Source organism: Sinocyclocheilus rhinocerous, unplaced genomic scaffold (assembly GCF_001515625.1).
Source record: "Sinocyclocheilus rhinocerous isolate Xijiao unplaced genomic scaffold, SAMN03320098_v1.1 scaffold193, whole genome shotgun sequence".
Classification (NCBI taxonomy): domain Eukaryota; kingdom Metazoa; phylum Chordata; class Actinopteri; order Cypriniformes; family Cyprinidae; genus Sinocyclocheilus; species Sinocyclocheilus rhinocerous.
The window spans coordinates 31,746-48,276 of NW_015627585.1; the positions used below are offsets into that span (position 1 = coordinate 31,746).

General features: G+C 37.4%; 1 protein-coding gene and 1 pseudogene across 1 annotated transcript; both read left to right on the forward strand.

Annotated features, from left to right (window-relative positions):
* Positions 1–1,399, forward strand: part of LOC107731327 (digestive cysteine proteinase 2-like) — a 10,950-nt pseudogene extending 9,551 nt beyond the window's left edge.
* A 2,420-nt stretch (positions 1,400–3,819) lies between these two features.
* On the forward strand, positions 3,820–7,650 carry LOC107731773 (proteasome subunit beta type-4-like). Its single transcript, XM_016542950.1, has 7 exons — positions 3,820–3,979; positions 4,804–5,010; positions 5,121–5,267; positions 6,330–6,411; positions 6,503–6,619; positions 6,736–6,824; positions 7,527–7,650. Exons 1-7 carry the CDS (start codon positions 3,855–3,857, stop codon positions 7,537–7,539), a joined length of 780 nt encoding a protein of 259 aa, XP_016398436.1. The 5' UTR covers positions 3,820–3,854; the 3' UTR covers positions 7,540–7,650.
* Positions 7,651–16,531: the final 8,881 nt, after the last annotated feature.

Sequence of the window (16,531 nt, forward strand, 5' to 3'; positions counted from 1 at the left end):
GCAATGGGCCTGGTCTGATGAATCACGTTTTCTTTTACATCACGTGGATGGCTGGGTGCGTGTGCGTCACTTACCTGGGGAACACATGATGCCAGGATGCACTATGGGAAGAAGGCAAGCCAGGGGAGGCAGTGTGATGCTTTGGGCAGTGTTCTGCTGGGAAACCTTGGGTCCTGCCATCCATGTGGATGTTACTTTGACACGTACCACCTACCTAAGCTTTGTTGCAGACCATGTACAATGGAAACGGTATTCCCTGGTGGCTGTGGCCTCTTTCAAAGGGATCATACATCCTGCGACAAAGCAAAAATGGTTCAGGAATGGTTTGAGGAGCACAACAACGAGTTTGAGGTGTTGACTTGGCCTCCAAATTCCCCAGATCTCAATCCAATTGAGCGTCTGTGGGATGTTCTGAACAAATAAGTCCGATCCATGGAGGCCCCACCTCGCAACTTTCAGGACTTAAAGGATCTGCTGCTAACATATTGGTGCCAGATACCACAGCACACCTTCAGGGGTCTAGTGGAGTCCATGCCTCGACGGGTCAGGTCTGTTTTGGCAGCAAAAGGGGGACCAACACATTATTAGGAAGGTGGTCATAATGTTATGCCTGATCGGTGTGCATATTAAACATATAACAGCAATAAATAGGTATACGTTTTCATCTATAAAGTAATTTTATATATTATTTTTTATATTAATTTATTATATAAAAATCTGAAATAACATTTTGCTGAATGTTTTTATATGCAAAACATTTTGGCAAATTATATTTATATAGTGGATTCATATATTGTTTAGTTTATTATTATTTTATTATAACATTTTGAAAATTTGATGCACATTGTTTATATTTCATATTTCAAGTACATTCTCATGCATTTTATTTTGAGTACAGCAATGTCTTAAAGATTGCTTAATATAAAGCATGCAGTACTCTTTTTCTATCGAAACCAGAAAGTCATGTTTTACGTTTCTACTTCCACAGAAAACGGTACTGATGACTTGGATCATGCTGTGCTAGCAGTTGGTTATGGGATAATGGATAATGAGCCCTATTGGCTAGTGAAGAACTCCTGGTCCACTTACTGGGGCAATGATGGTTATATTCTGATGTCCATGAAAGACAACAACTGTGGTGTGACCACTGATGCTACTTACGTGACATTAGCCTAATATACTTACATTCTTCAAAAAAATCACACAAGGCAATAGAGGAATTGTTTTCAAAATTTTATTGCAGATGCTGGACAACTGATCACAGTTTTATTGTGCATCAGTTGGAATGTCAATAAATGGAAAGTCTTAATAACAAAATGCTTGTTCATTGTAAAATCACGTCAAGACTTTCATTCCATCATGCAGCAAAAGTAACACACACACTCATACTTGTTCACAGGCAATGGTCAGTAACTAGCAAACCTATATAACCGTTTCATTGGACTCCAATTGATTCATTCTCATGTCGTCATCATTTAAAGTCTGAGGACTTGTGATATCCATCCAGCTTTCTTAATGGTGGTTCCACTGATGGTTCCCTCTTCTGGGAAAAAATGTCTTTATATTTCATCAGGTTAAAAGACATCAGTCACAGGTGTACCGGACAGTTACACCAGTCATGACGGAGTAAAAGCATTTAGATCCTAATAATCATGCAGTAATATAAGAAAAATGTTTTGGTTAAAAGTATAGCTCATCCAAAAATGAAAATTCTGTCGTTATTTACACACCCTCTTGTTGTTGCAAACACATTTGACTCAGATATTTTAAAGAATTTTGGTCAGTGAGTCAAACTTGGATTCAGGAATTAATCATTCAGCACGACCACCTAATAAGAGCAAATTGTTCAGTGATCTAGATCTGTGCGAGATACTGACTCTGTGACCTGGCCACAGCAGTTTACAGGCTTTTCTGTGAATAACAACTTGACATTTTAGTATGTTCTTCATTTGAATCTTTTCACATGGATTCAGAAACCTTAGAAATAAAGTACAGTGTTTTTATGGTGTTCTAGCAGTTTCCCAACCGGGGAGCCGTGTAAAAATAATTTAAGATTTTTAAATTGCTAAAATGGTTTAAAAAAATTTAAAAAAAAAAAAAGCAAATATTTATATAATATCTATTTCTGATGTCGCCAATAATTAGAGATGCACCGAAATTCCAGCTGCCGAAGATTAGTTCACCGCTCAGGTTTCAATTTCACGTGGTGTGTCGCTCTGCGTATTATCCCGCTCTACAGCAAAGTCCACTCAAAAATCGAGCCGACAGGAAACATCTATGTAGTACAGTATTGTTTCTGTTTGCAATAGCCCTACATTGATCTGCTAACCGCTATATAGCCTATGCTCACGTGTTCTGATAATAATAGCTTTCTAGGACTAAACATTATTTGGATAATTGGTAAAAAAAAAAAAATTGTTAAATATCTTAACCCTACTGTTAGACCTACCTGAAAAACTAAAAAGCAATTTATTATTTCTGATGTCGCCAATAATTAGAGATGCACCGAAATTCCAGCTGCCGAAGATTAGTTCACCGCTCAGGTTTCAATTTCACGTGGTGTGTCGCTCTGCGTATTATCCCGCTCTACAGCAAAGTCCACTCAAAAATCGAGCCGACAGGAAACATCTATGTAGTACAGTATTGTTTCTGTTTGCAACAGCCCTACATTGATCTGCTAACCGCTATATAGCCTATGCTCACGTGTTCTGATAATAATAGCTTTCTAGGACTAAACATTATTTGGATATAATTGTTAAAACATAAAACAACGAAATATCTTAATAGCCCTACTGTTAGACCTACCTGAAAAACAAAAAAGCAATTTATCGTTATTATTTTTGTGATATCATTAGTAATTTGTTTATTTGTTCTTATTTTATTACTGACTGCTTACTTGTCATTTTTTATTCAATACAAAGTTTGAAATCAAGCTATCTTGTGCTACTGCAACAAAATTACCCCACTGTAAAATCAAAAATACATTGAGTGAGCAAACATTTGTGAGATAGCTAGTTATAATGGTAATTAAACAATGTTTACATATAAATAAAAGCCTACATGAAAATCTGTCATAAATTGGTCTCTTCATTAGAAATTAGCCTACTGATTGCCACCACTGAAGGACAAAAAATTTAATAATATTAAAAATATCTTTATTACAGTATAGGCCTATTCTGCAGTTCTTCCCTGTTCTACTGAATATCTATACTTTTCAAGGTATCATATCGAAGTTAGAATTTTTTAAGTATTGTGACAAAATTAATTTTGAAGTGTGCCACAAATTTGTTAAAATTTCCAAAGGGTGCCTTGACTAAAAAAAGGTTGGGAAACACTGAGAGCATCATCACCTCAGGTTACCCTTTACCTAATCATTTGTAACCTGCCATTTAGCTTGTCAAGCAAGTAAAAAAGTAAATGTCAAAATATACCATAATGTTAACCAAGGATTTTACTATACTCAATAAATAAATAAATACATACACAAATAGTCAGTTTTCAATTCCACAGTGACCCCATCAGTTGAAAATGCTCTTCCAGGTTTTAGGTTAACAAATAGTTCTACTTCTATTTTGAACTAATTTTTAATACTTTGGTTATTTTTGCTCAGGTAAGTAATAGGTGAAATATTAATTTGATCATTTTATTTATTGATTTAATATTTATTATTAATTTTAGCTTTACATTATGAACTACAAACATATCACTTTTGGTAAGGGGCATCTGATTTCTCAACACAACTCATTCTAAACCTAAAGAAATTACTAGAAATAAACACAACCCAATATCCCATAATGCCTAGCGCATATTACATGGAGAGCATAGTGGTAGCGTCATTTCCGTTAGTTTTGAAAATGGAGGCGAATGGACTGAAGCTGAATTTCTGGGAGAACGGACCGAAACCCGGTCAGTTTTATTCATTCCCGGGTAACAGCAGCAGTAGTGCGGCTCCAGGATGTGGACCCATCAAGCACACACTGTAAGTTCATCACGAATTGTCAGTTTTGTGCTTAGCAGTCATTAAGTTTGTAGTTTCGATTTGCCTTTCTCTGCTGCATCATCATGGAGGAAAGTTGCTGTTTAAAGTTACCCAGGAAAATTGTCTCAGATATATATATTTTAAAATATCTTCGGTTAGTTTTAATATACTCTGAATATAATTGATCTCTTTCTTTTTCCATTCTGTTACTAGTGAAAAAGTAAGAGTTGAACGGTCCAGTGATAAGTTAGCTTGCTAGCAATAATGCTAATGAATAGGCAAATATCAAAACCAGTGCGTTTTAATAGACTTATGTACAATATATATGAGGAAGTATATACGAAGTACAATATATATGTTTTGACATAATTGTGGACATAAATGAGACTAATAAAGACAATCATTAAAATACACAATTTAAAAATCTTACGGTCGATTAATAAATAGAAATGCGCGATATGCAAGAACACATCAGATATTACGATATTCAAATGTGAACTTGTATTGCTTTCAGTTTCAAGCACTAATATGAAGGTACATTTTGTTAAAAATATTGATGGTGATGTCCATACGTGTACTATGCCGTTTAAAACGTTGGGGTCAATAATATACATGTTATTATTATTTTTATATATATTTACTGGAGAAATGGTTGCGTAAATATTTCACAATATTACCATTTTGATTAAATAAATGCAGCCTTGGTGAGCACTTCTTTCTAAAACACTGAAAAATCTTACAGACCCCAAACTTTTGAATGGTAGTGTATGCATATTTACATTACATTTGTCTTTTTTTAACATATAATGTTTAATGTTTCTCAGCAACCCCATGGTAACGGGCACATCAGTGCTGGGTCTGAAGTTTACTGGTGGTGTGATCATTGCTGCTGACATGCTCGGCTCTTATGGCTCTCTGGCACGCTTCCGCAACATCTCCCGACTCATGAAGGTCAACAACAGCACCATCCTGGGAGCCTCAGGAGACTATGCTGACTACCAGTACCTTAAACAGATCATTGAGCAGATGGTGTAAGTACACACACATTTGTTTATGATATGGTTGAAGACTTTCTTTGTCAGCTTTGAGACCCTCAAATCAGTATATGCTAATAGGTAGAACTTGATCTGTGTTTGTTTAGGATTGATGAAGAGCTACTTGGAGATGGACACAGCTACACCCCCAAAGCCATCCACTCCTGGCTCACGCGGGTCATGTACAACCGCCGCAGCAAGATGAACCCCTTGTGGAACACAGTGGTCATTGGTGGATTTTACAATGGAGAGAGGTGGGACAGTATCCAGACAAGTACTTTTGAGCGTACAAAGTAGTTTATTTGTGTTAGAATGAAAGTCAGCATTAAACAAAATTCACAATCCAATTTTTTCTGGAATCAGATTTATTTAGGAGTGAAACATAGATAGGGAGAGAGGGACTTGATTTTATCTTTTGGGTATCACTCTCAAATAACAGGTTGAAAAATTAAGAGAGATTGGTGACTGAAGAGGTGAATTTACGATACACAAATATAAAGAGAAAAAATAAAGAGCATTATTTTTCTTTGCAGTTTCAGTTTCAAAGCAGCTTTATAGCAAATCATGATGTTAATGTTTATACTATCCTAATATCGTCATGCCTTATAGTCACATTTAGCAGATTAGAGCTGAGCAATAATATAGTTTACACTTTTGCAACAATCAAGCAGTTGAGATATACTATCTAGTATTTATACATCGAACTTTATATAAAGAGCTGTGTGATAATACAGTTGTATTTTGTGACAAAAAATCAGGCAGTTGATATTTGCTATATAGTATATATAGTGTGAGTGTGTTGAATATATATATATATATAGAGAGAGAGGGAGCTGTGTGATACTACGGTTTAAATTGAGACAATATAAATATTTATGTGACATATATTATATGTATGCAGGTAAAGTAGGATGTACTATATATACAAATTATAATATATTGTTGGCCTATAATATAGTTTATATTTTCAATAATATAACAATCAAGCAGTTGAGATTTTCTATATTGTACATAGCATTTACCATTAGTGCACTGTATGTTTCTGGGTAATATACTACTTAAAGTAGTTGTATAATTCATTACTAATTATTTATTTGTTGATTAATTTGATTTATACATTTGCTATCTAGTTATAATGAGAATAATAAAACATGCAAAAACCTGTTTTGTTCAGTTTACAATAATTACCATTCGGTGATGTATATCACCGACACCGTTGTATAGTAAATATGTCAATTTTGTGACCTAATTAGGACTTTTGAGTTGTCTGCTGTTATTTAACATTCATTGAACAGTTTTTTTGTCGCTTTCTTAAGCTTTCTTGGTTATGTGGACAAGTTAGGAGTTGCATATGAAGCCCCAACAGTAGCAACAGGATTTGGTGCTTATTTGGCTCAGGTAAGGTTTTCTTTTTTGTTCATCAGATTATCTTGATTTTTAAAAACCTTATCATATAAAGTTAAAAACCTTATCATATGAACTTTTGCAGCCCTTGATGAGGGAGGTGATGGAGAACAAGGTAGAAATCACAAAGGATGAGGCACGAGCGCTGATAGAGCGATGCCTGAAAGTTCTGTACTACCGTGATGCCCGCTCCTACAACAGGGTAAGACATGATCTTTCTTCTCTTTGTCCTTCAGATCCTTATCTTGGGTGCAACATTTAATTGTATATGTGTTTAAAAAAACATAAAATAATAGATTTTCTTGGGGCTTTCTGTAGCATGAAATTGCCATTGTAACAGCTGAAGGCGTTGAGATTTTAGGACCACTGTCATCGGAAACAAACTGGGACATTGCCCATCTGGTCAGGTAGGCTGAAATTCATGATTCATCTAAATATTTCCTCACCATTTATGGTTTAATAGACATTTTATGAGATTAGTATAATATACGCTTCTGTTCAGAAACATGGGGTTGGTAAGATTTTTTTAAATTTTATTGAAAGAATTCTCTCACCAAAGCTGCATTTTATTTGATTAAAAATACAGTAATATAATATTATAATATTATAAAACAGTAATATTGTGAAACATTATTACAGTGTAAAATAAATGCTTTCTATTTTTCATATAATTACAAATGTAATCTATTCCTGTGATGGCAAAGCTGAATTTTCAGCATCATTACTCCAGTCTTCAGTGACACATGATTCTTCAGAAATCATTCAAATATCCTGATTTGGTGCTCAAGAAACATTTCTTATTATGATCAATGTTGAAAACATTTATGCTGATTATACATATTTTTCAGGATTCCTTAATGAATATAGTTCAAAAGAACATCATCTAAAATGCCTTTACTGTCACTTTTGATCAATTAAAAGTCCCCTCACTGAATAGAAGTAATAATTGCTTTACATTTTTTTTACAGACCTTAAACCTTTGAATTGTAATGCATTTAGTGCAAGGTTGTTGGGTATACATATCAATGCAGTGCATATTTAAATTCAGTTAAATCATGATTGCTGATTCATTGTATTGACCTAGTAACTGCCGTTTGTTTTTATTGCAGTGGTTTTGAATGAGTCCTGTTCTGCTGCCCCTGTTTTGCCACATCATCTTTGGACACGCTCTTAGCACCACCAGATCACTATTGTATTGTCAAGACTACAGTTAGAATTGTTTCTTGCTCTTTTGTTAATACATAAATAACCTTCAAAAAATTGTTTGCCATGTGCTCATTATTGTTCTTCTATAATTGGTCAGTCAATTGCATAATGATCTTCTGTGATATATTCTGCATTGTTTCTAAATTCTTTCACCAATATTAGGGTATATGCAGGATTTAAGACTTTAAGACCTGCACAAATAAAATATCATATGAAAGGGGTAGTAGGGCAACAACTGTAAGTCGCTTTGAAAAATAGTGTCTGCTAAATGACTAAATGTAAATTGACTGTAAAAAGCATGATTTACAGTTCAGATACAGGTTTTCACACACACACACAAAAACATATATATATAATGATGAATTTCACATTTCAGCCTTAAAACCGTTTTTTAAGAAAATGGATGAGTCAAAATTTCAATTATATTAATTTAAACAATTATTTCATTAATAACAAATATATATTACTCTTAATTGCTTAGATTTTTATAACGCATTATTTTCTTGTCAATCCACCAGTTAACATTTACAAATCTGCGTGTTTGCTGCGTAAAAACGTGGGTTTATTTTCACATTGGTCTGAACAGTCTCCTCAAAAACACAAGAAGGGCTTTTTGAAAGTGCAAAATTCAAATTCCCCGGTAACAGCTGTAAACAAAGCAGCACGGCACCCAACCTGACTTTGAAACGTGCCGCGCTCATGTTTATTCAATGATATCATAGCCTTTTAAAGTTTCATCGTCGTGTTAAGCCATATCGCAGTTCTTGTCCACCTGAAATCATAATTAAGACTTTCTTGTACCATTTAACTTTTTATGGCCTTAAACTTGATACAACTAAATTTAAGACTTTTAAAAGACCCGTCACATTTTACCACATAAAAAGACAACATACAGTATAATGGTTTCTAAAGGGAAAAAAAACACTACTTAAATGACATACCTAAAAGTGTTTATTCATTAACATGTAATCAAGTATGTTACAGTATAACCCTAAATACAGTAGGTAATGATTTCAAATAATTTCTATTTACATTTATGCACATTATGATAATAGAGATCAAACCTGATGAAAAGGCAAACAATGATAAACTAAACCACAAAGTGTAACACGTTGCACATTTGTAGTTCAATGAACAATAGAAGCCATGACTATAGAGGACTTCACACTTAGGCTGATGATACACGAGGCGACTTTTTGAGCAATTTTGCCGGGCAACTTTTTTTGAGCAATGTTGCTTGGGCACTTTCACATTGAGAATGGATAACAATGTGTTCATATATCTATATAGATACGACTGGGGAAGTCGTGGCCTAATGGTTAGAGAGTTGGACTCCTAACCCAAAGGTTGCTGGTTCGAGTCTCATACCGGCAGGGATTGTAGGTGGGGGGAGTGAATGTACAGTGCTTTCTCCCACCTTCAATACCACGACTGAGGTGCCCTTGAGCAAGGCACCGAACCCCCAACTGCTCTCCAGGCGCCGCAGCAAAAGTGACTGCTGTGTGTGTGCACTTTGGATGGGTTAAATGCAGAGCAATAATTCCGAGTATGGGTCACCATACTTGGCCACATGTCACATCACTTTCACTTTACTTTAGATCGGTCGTGTGCCCTGTCTCTCATCTGGTTGCCCGTTGGCAGCAACATTGCCCAAAAAGTTGCCCCGTGTATCATCAGCCTAAGGATCTTTAGCACCTATTATTGCAACAAATATTTACATGACTCATTTTCATAGACACTTAAGTTGAGCAGTTCCATTTTATTCTCAAAATATGAAATCTTGGTGGAAGAAGGCACACAAATCACCTGCAGATTTCTAAAATGTTCTTGACCTGCAGAGCCGACAATGCTATTCCATTTCAGAGACTAAATGATCTATAATTTCTGAATCCTCAAAACCATGGAAAGACTCCACATCGCTGTCATTCTCAAAGATCTTTCTTAAAGCGAGCATTCCAGATTGCGGAGAGGACCAAGATTCTGCAGAAACAACACTGGAAGTCTCAGCTTTCTGCTCCTCAACTTTGTCTCCTTTCAATTTACTGACAAGGAGAGCTTCAGTAAGACTTCGCACCAGCTCAGAAGGTTCCTCAGACATCGCCTCCGGGTTTGTGCTCAAAACCCGATCAAAAGAGCGAAAAAGTACTTTGGGCTCTGCTTTAAGGACATCCAGTACCTCAATAAGCCAGTGAGACAGCAGAAGGGCAAGGTCAGCTGGTTTGGCTCCAACCAGTTCTTGTGGTGCTTTTGTCACATGCTCGCTCCAGCGAGCCTGCAGAAACTCACGTAACACCGGCCCCATACAGGCTTCAAGGGGCTGTAAACGGCGAGAGCAACTGCGAGGGATTAGGCCTGGAAGAGTGTTAGCACTGTTGAGCGTCGCCAAGAATTCATTGGACATGTGGCCTTTGAACGTGTCCATTATCAGCAATCCTTTGCCTCCAGAACTAGGGTTGACGTGCTGACACCACACCTTGTCCAACCAAAGCTGAAGTCTTTCTTCATCTGTGAACCCTTCTGGTCTAGCCTCCAGGATGAAGAAGTCTGGCAACGAACTTGCATCCTTCTCAAGAGGTTCGCCTCTGAGGAAAACCATGGCGGATAATGTGGTCCCATCAGCCAGGGCTGTGAACACAACATCTATGAGTGGATCTGTGGTGCTCATCAACTTAAAAGCTGACAACATGGATGACGAATCCGCAGAGGATTCATCCAGCTGCTCCATATCTACAAAGATGGAAAACTCATCCATGGCTCCAATGGAAGACAACCTAAAGGTTTGTGAGGTGACTTGCTTTTTCAGAAGGCTGCTGAAGGAGCGCTCAAGCTCCTGGGACTTAATCGGTAGCAACTTGCTGGATGTGGCAAACGCCTGCAAGCCCAGATCGTGGCGTAGCAAGAAATCAACCACCGAGTTGTAAGAGATATCTTGCGCACCATGACTGCTCATGAACCCGAACAGTTTAGCTTCATCGATAGGCAGTTGTTGCTCACGTTGGCATAGCACCCATTCGACTAAGCTATCAGCCACCTGTGATGTCAAGCCTTCTCGGCTTCTCGAGGGATCAAGCTGAAGCTGCCGTTTCATAAGCAACGACTGGACTTCTTCCGGTGGAGTGTCGAAGTGATTGGCGGCCTGGGGGACCCCACAGCAGAGAGCATACAGTACAACTTTCAGCTGTGCCACGGTAAATGAGTTTTCCACTGTATGTTCTGTATCAACTTCTGAAAACCCTCCATTTAAAGTTGGCTTTGAAGCATCTGGCTTGGCCCCACATTTTTTGTATGGAACGGCACTTCGTTCAATAGCCTGAACCTGAATGGGAAGTGACAGTGTGCAAGCAGGGCTAGCAGGGAGCGTTATTGTGTAGCTGGGTCGAGGAAGGGGTTTAGAGGAGAGAGGAAATGAACTCCCGTCCACTTGCTTCACTTGCAAAGGCAAAAAGACCCCCTTGTTGAATCTTTGACCTCCTCGGAGTAGGTCCGTTGGGATGAAGACGAATCTACAAATGACAGTAATTCATAAGTTACCTCTTCTGCTAAACTGAAAGTTAAATGTCTAGCAACTTCAATTATGGGGTCCAAAACAACACTGGATCCCCATTGACTTTCATTATATGGGCAAAAACCTGAGACATATTTCAGAATATCTTCTGAAAAAAAAAAAAAAAAGAAAGTCATACAGGCTTGGAACAAGATGAGGGTGGGTAAATGATGACAAATAATCATTTTTATGTGAACTATCCTTTTAAAACAAATTGAATCAACGTACCTTTTATAGCCACGTGAAAATCCTTCTGAAACATAAGGAATATTATTAATAATGTGATTGTAATGGGATCATTATAAAAAGCTTGAATTTTCATTGTAAACATTTTTTTTTGACAGAAATAAACAACTTACCCCGTATGGTGCACCGGCTTGCTTGATGTTTAGGATAATCAGCAAGATGTTTGGCCATCAAATCTCCAACCTGAGTTTTGTATCTACATGTGGTACAGCTTAACCGCCCCTTCCTGCAAACATTATAATTATCATTATTAACGATAAAAGTAACATTACAAGCATACCAAAAGGAGAGAAAAAAAAATCATGTCTTACTTTGGGCAGGGTTTGTACAGGGTAATATATTTTTTGGTGCTTTTGCGAGGAACGTGTACACTGATCATGTGATTGGCATATGCTCTGGAACAGCAGGTGTTGTATCGGCAGAGGGAACAGCTCACATAGGTGGGGAAATGGTTGGAAAAATACGGAATTTCATAGTTGCATTCCATGCAGAAGAGTTTTTTTGCTGGCTTGCTGCAAGAACAAGATGATGGCCACTTGTCAGAAGATTATTATCTAAAAATATCTTTATAAAGTCTGATCTGCATTTTGTTTTCAAAAAAATTTAAATTATAAGCAATTTAATAGATATATGGAGATATAGATGTACTATATATATAGCAAACACTTACCACTGACTCTGAAACTTGACCATTAGCTCCACCATGTTTTCCATTGGCTTTTTCTTCATGAGAATGACTTTATTGGCGGGGACATTTTGAGATGCTATAGTTGCTGATGTGGTGTTTGAGGGAGTCTTCAGTGGAGGTGCTACTAAATGACCTCTGTTGTCAGTACTGGCAGCATAAGCTCGGATGGTTACCTGAAACAGACAGGGAAAATGGAATGGCTATCAAACAAGCAATAAAAAAGCAATAAATATGACTGGGAGTTAAAAATGTATAAACAGTCTCTAACCCTAGTGCCGGGCACAAGGCCCACCAACTGCTTGGGCTTGACAAACGTCCTGTGAAACTTTTGTCTGTGTTGCCACTCGTCCTTCTCATGGATGAAGTGAAGTCTGCATCTGTCACAATGCTGGGCTGTTTTTTTCTGGATGCACAAACACATACATTAACAGGACTGATACAGGAGTTTTCTGACACGTCAGCCAATATTAAAATTTCTAAGAAAAATAAACTCTTTTATAAATAATCAATCAGCAGACAATCAATATATGATATATGAAGTCAAATCATAGTAAAGCATTCGTTTAGGAGCTGAAAATGTAAAAAGTGTTTCCATATTAATAATTATTTAATATCTCGACACTTGTTATCTATGATAAAAGCTTGTTGTAGTGCTAGCTAAGCTCTTTCTTTACCTGATGTCTAGTGAAGTGCATTTGGAAGCCGCCGCAAGACCTAAATACTTTTAAGCAATAGGAACACAATAAGATGCAGGTGTTCTTGTGCTGCTCTGTGAAGTGGCTTACAACATCTTCGTAGAAAGAGGAGCGGAACTCGCACACCTGAGGTACACAAGAGTAACTGATTTACATAAACGTTTTCGAGACAAAACAGTTGCTGCTGAAAGGAATGACATTGAGCCTGGATACACAAACTCAGTCACCTGACACATGTAGGGCATCTCGCCAGGCTTGTGTGCATGTTTCATGTGGTTCAGAAAGAGAGGTTCATTCTCAAAGGACCACTCACAGATCTTGCACACTTCTGTATAACAGAATGAAATATTTTAAGTTGACACTAAAATACCTGCAGTCAAAAAATGAAATGCATCAACAATGGTTCAAAAGCTAATTCTCAACAAACAAGAAAATATTTTGAGGATATATCAATCTAGGAGTATAGACTCACTTGAGGACTCTGCTTTGTTATGGACCGTCTCAACGTGGCACTGCAGACGAAAAGGTGTTGAGAAGTTTCTGTAGCAATGCTGACACATGGTATGATAGTCTACTTCCCCGGTTTGGCGCTCCAACTCCATGTGGTGTTTCATGTGTTTCATCAGCCTTAAAAAAATGAGGGTTGAATGATGAAAAATCTATCGATACCAACAACTCCCCTCAAAAAACTCCCCACCTAAAAACCAACTCACTTGATGTTGCCCTTCACCTTCTTGTCACAGAGTTGACATTTCATTATAACAGGCTCTGCATTGGGTCTTACTGGTGCACGCTGGCCAGGGTGCTTCCCATAGAAGAAGTCTTCAACTAACATGATCATTCTGCCCTGGTCATCAAAATCCCCAGAGCGAGGACTAGGCACTCCCTCAGGTATCTCAGAAGTGGTGACGTGTTTGAGAGATGTTTCTGAGGATGTGGAGAAGGAAACTGGAGTCTCAGATGTGGAGGGGTTTGAGGGGGTTTTGTCACTCGTACGTTTGATCCTTTTTCTAGCATAGCCTGTTAGGTCCCGGACGCTCTTGACAAGTTCTTGATTGCATTGCTGGAAAATGGGGAACAAGATAAATGAACAGGTGTAAAGACCTCGGCAAAAGGTTTAAATGACAAACACAGCAAAACCCCTGCTTTAAAGCATTGTTCATAGGGATTTCATCTCAAAAGGGTATGAATAAAAACTTACACAGTAGTATCCACGGAGTGACTGACTCATTTGATAAAAGGCTTTACAGCGAACACAGAATTTTGATGAATTGGAACCTCTCTTCAATGCTGTAAAACAAAGATACTCCTCTCAATCCCTTCTCAAAAACCTCTTCATAGGATAGTTCGTACAAAAATACAAATTCTGTCATCACTGTCAATTGATGACAATTTTCATTTTTGGGTGAGCTATCCATTTAAACAAATAAATAATGTCAATCAGTGATGTTTAATCAATAGACTGTTGTCTATGTTGTTAAAATAACTACAACACTCAATACTGCAATTAAAAATTAGAATTTAAAAATCTGTATTTCATCAGAAAAAAGGTCCTGACCGTTAGTTGCTGTGGCAGGAAGAGGAACAAGGTTTTGCACTTGAGGTTTCGTGACCTGAAAAAGCCCACCAGACAGGAGCGGGGCTGGCGATCTGTTTGTTATATTGTTTTGGATGGTGACGGCTTTGGTGGGCTGCACTAATGAACTCACTACTTGACCAGCTGTTGCAGGTGCTCCAGTAAACTTTGTAAACTTTATTACTTTTATTGTTGCTCCTAACAAAATAAAGAAAACAAAAATACAACAGAGAGATAAATAATCTAAAATGTTTAAATTGTAAAATTGTAAGTATAGACTGCATAATTTTTCACCTGGATTTGTGGCTGGTAGGACATTGGAGGGTGTCACATTAAGAGTCGTCACTCCAGGGGCTGCTGAGGTGATGCTTTGTAAGTTTGAGGGGTTGCTGATGGTCAAGGTGACTGGGATCTGCAATGTAGAGATTTTTCCAGGGGTTGTTTGTTGTACTGAACTCGCTGGGGTAACCATCCGAGGAGTAATTAACTGGGATGTCTGAGCTGAAGAGGTCAGATAAAAGTATTTCAGCAAAATAAGTACTGTTTTTGAGCAGCAGAGAATTTTAAAAAAAAAAGAATACTAAATGCATGGCAACAGATTTCTGGAATTTTGTAGACTCTTGAACACATTACACATTTATTTATTTTAGATGTCTATTGATGCATGAACATTGATCATTTCTATGTGCATATAAATGTTAAAATCGCAATAAAATGAAAGTGCTGGCAGATCTCTCTTTTTTGTATTGTATTGGGACACATTCAAGACAAGTGTAACAGACTATCGAAACAGATAAAAATGTAAGGCAGGGCTTGTTGATAATTGGTTGTTGAATGTTGATTGGATGTTGAAATGAGCAGCCAATGTAAGAAAGGAGTGTGGTTTAAGCATCAAAATTATTAAAGAAGTCAGGCATACGTCACCAGAGAGAAGACATTTTCACCAGAAGACTGAACTTTTTATTTATTTAACATTTTGAGGTAAAAAAAATTAAACATATGCATGGATGAATTGTTCACCATATGATATATAGCATTTAAAAAAATCGCTAGGGTGAATTTTCGTTTAATGCCGTCTTTAAAGACAGCAATGCATCCCGCAAAATGTGTCTGAGTGTAACTGTGAAATAAAATAACTGTTTTGAGTTATGACTTACCAGAGGTCAGAAAACGAATAGGCTGTCCATTCAAAAGGTAACCAAGTGATGTTCCCAAACTCACTGAGCCTGCCAGAGGCTGACCTGGATTAGGCTAAAACAGATGATCATCACTTAAATACAACAATACAACATGTCTAGTTTCTAAATGTAAACAGAAGGTTAAATGCCTCAATGATAGTAAAAGATAATGTAAAACCTGTGTACTGATGAAGATAGTTTGGCCGCCTGCACCTCCAGCTGGTTGGGCAGCATTAGGCAGTAATGTAACAGCAGGCACTAGAGGTAAAAACAAAACACTTGTTTCTTTCCACACTGAAGTCCCACAGCTATTCTTTTTACAGTGCTTTTACAGTGTAGCTGCAGCATGATTATGATCACTAATGACCACTAGGTGTCAGTACATGGAAAGGAAGTTGTAAGCCTCTAATTGGAAAGTCAATTCTACAGGGCACTGGAATATTGTTTAGAATCTAAGATGCATGCTTGTTTTCTTCTTACCAGAAGCCAAAGGCACAGCTTGATTTGCGAGGTCAGTAGTAGCTGATGTTGGTTCAGAGGTCCCATCAGACTGTATTGGTATCGGTGCATTATTGCCACTTGGGACTACAGTAACTAAGTAAATTAATATATAAACAAAAGGCATTACACTTTATTTGTATTTACACTAATTTTCTGAATATATGACTAAATGCTATTCATAAAACACTTCAAATCCTTCTAGACCAAATACATTTGAACAAAACATAAAAAAGAGTGGTTTTACTTATAGTAAAACAAACTTAAAGAGGTCATATGATGTTGCTAAAAAGAACATTATTTTGTGTATTTGGTGTAATGAAATGGGTTTATGCGGTTTATAAAACCATGTCTTCATTTGTGATCGGAGAAATGCCTAGAGTGAGCAGAGGCCGGGGGCTAGAGTGAGCAGAGGCGGCGGGCTTGAGAACGGCGCGGCCGGCGGATTCGACGAAGGAGGCTCCGGAGGGCTTGCAGCAACCA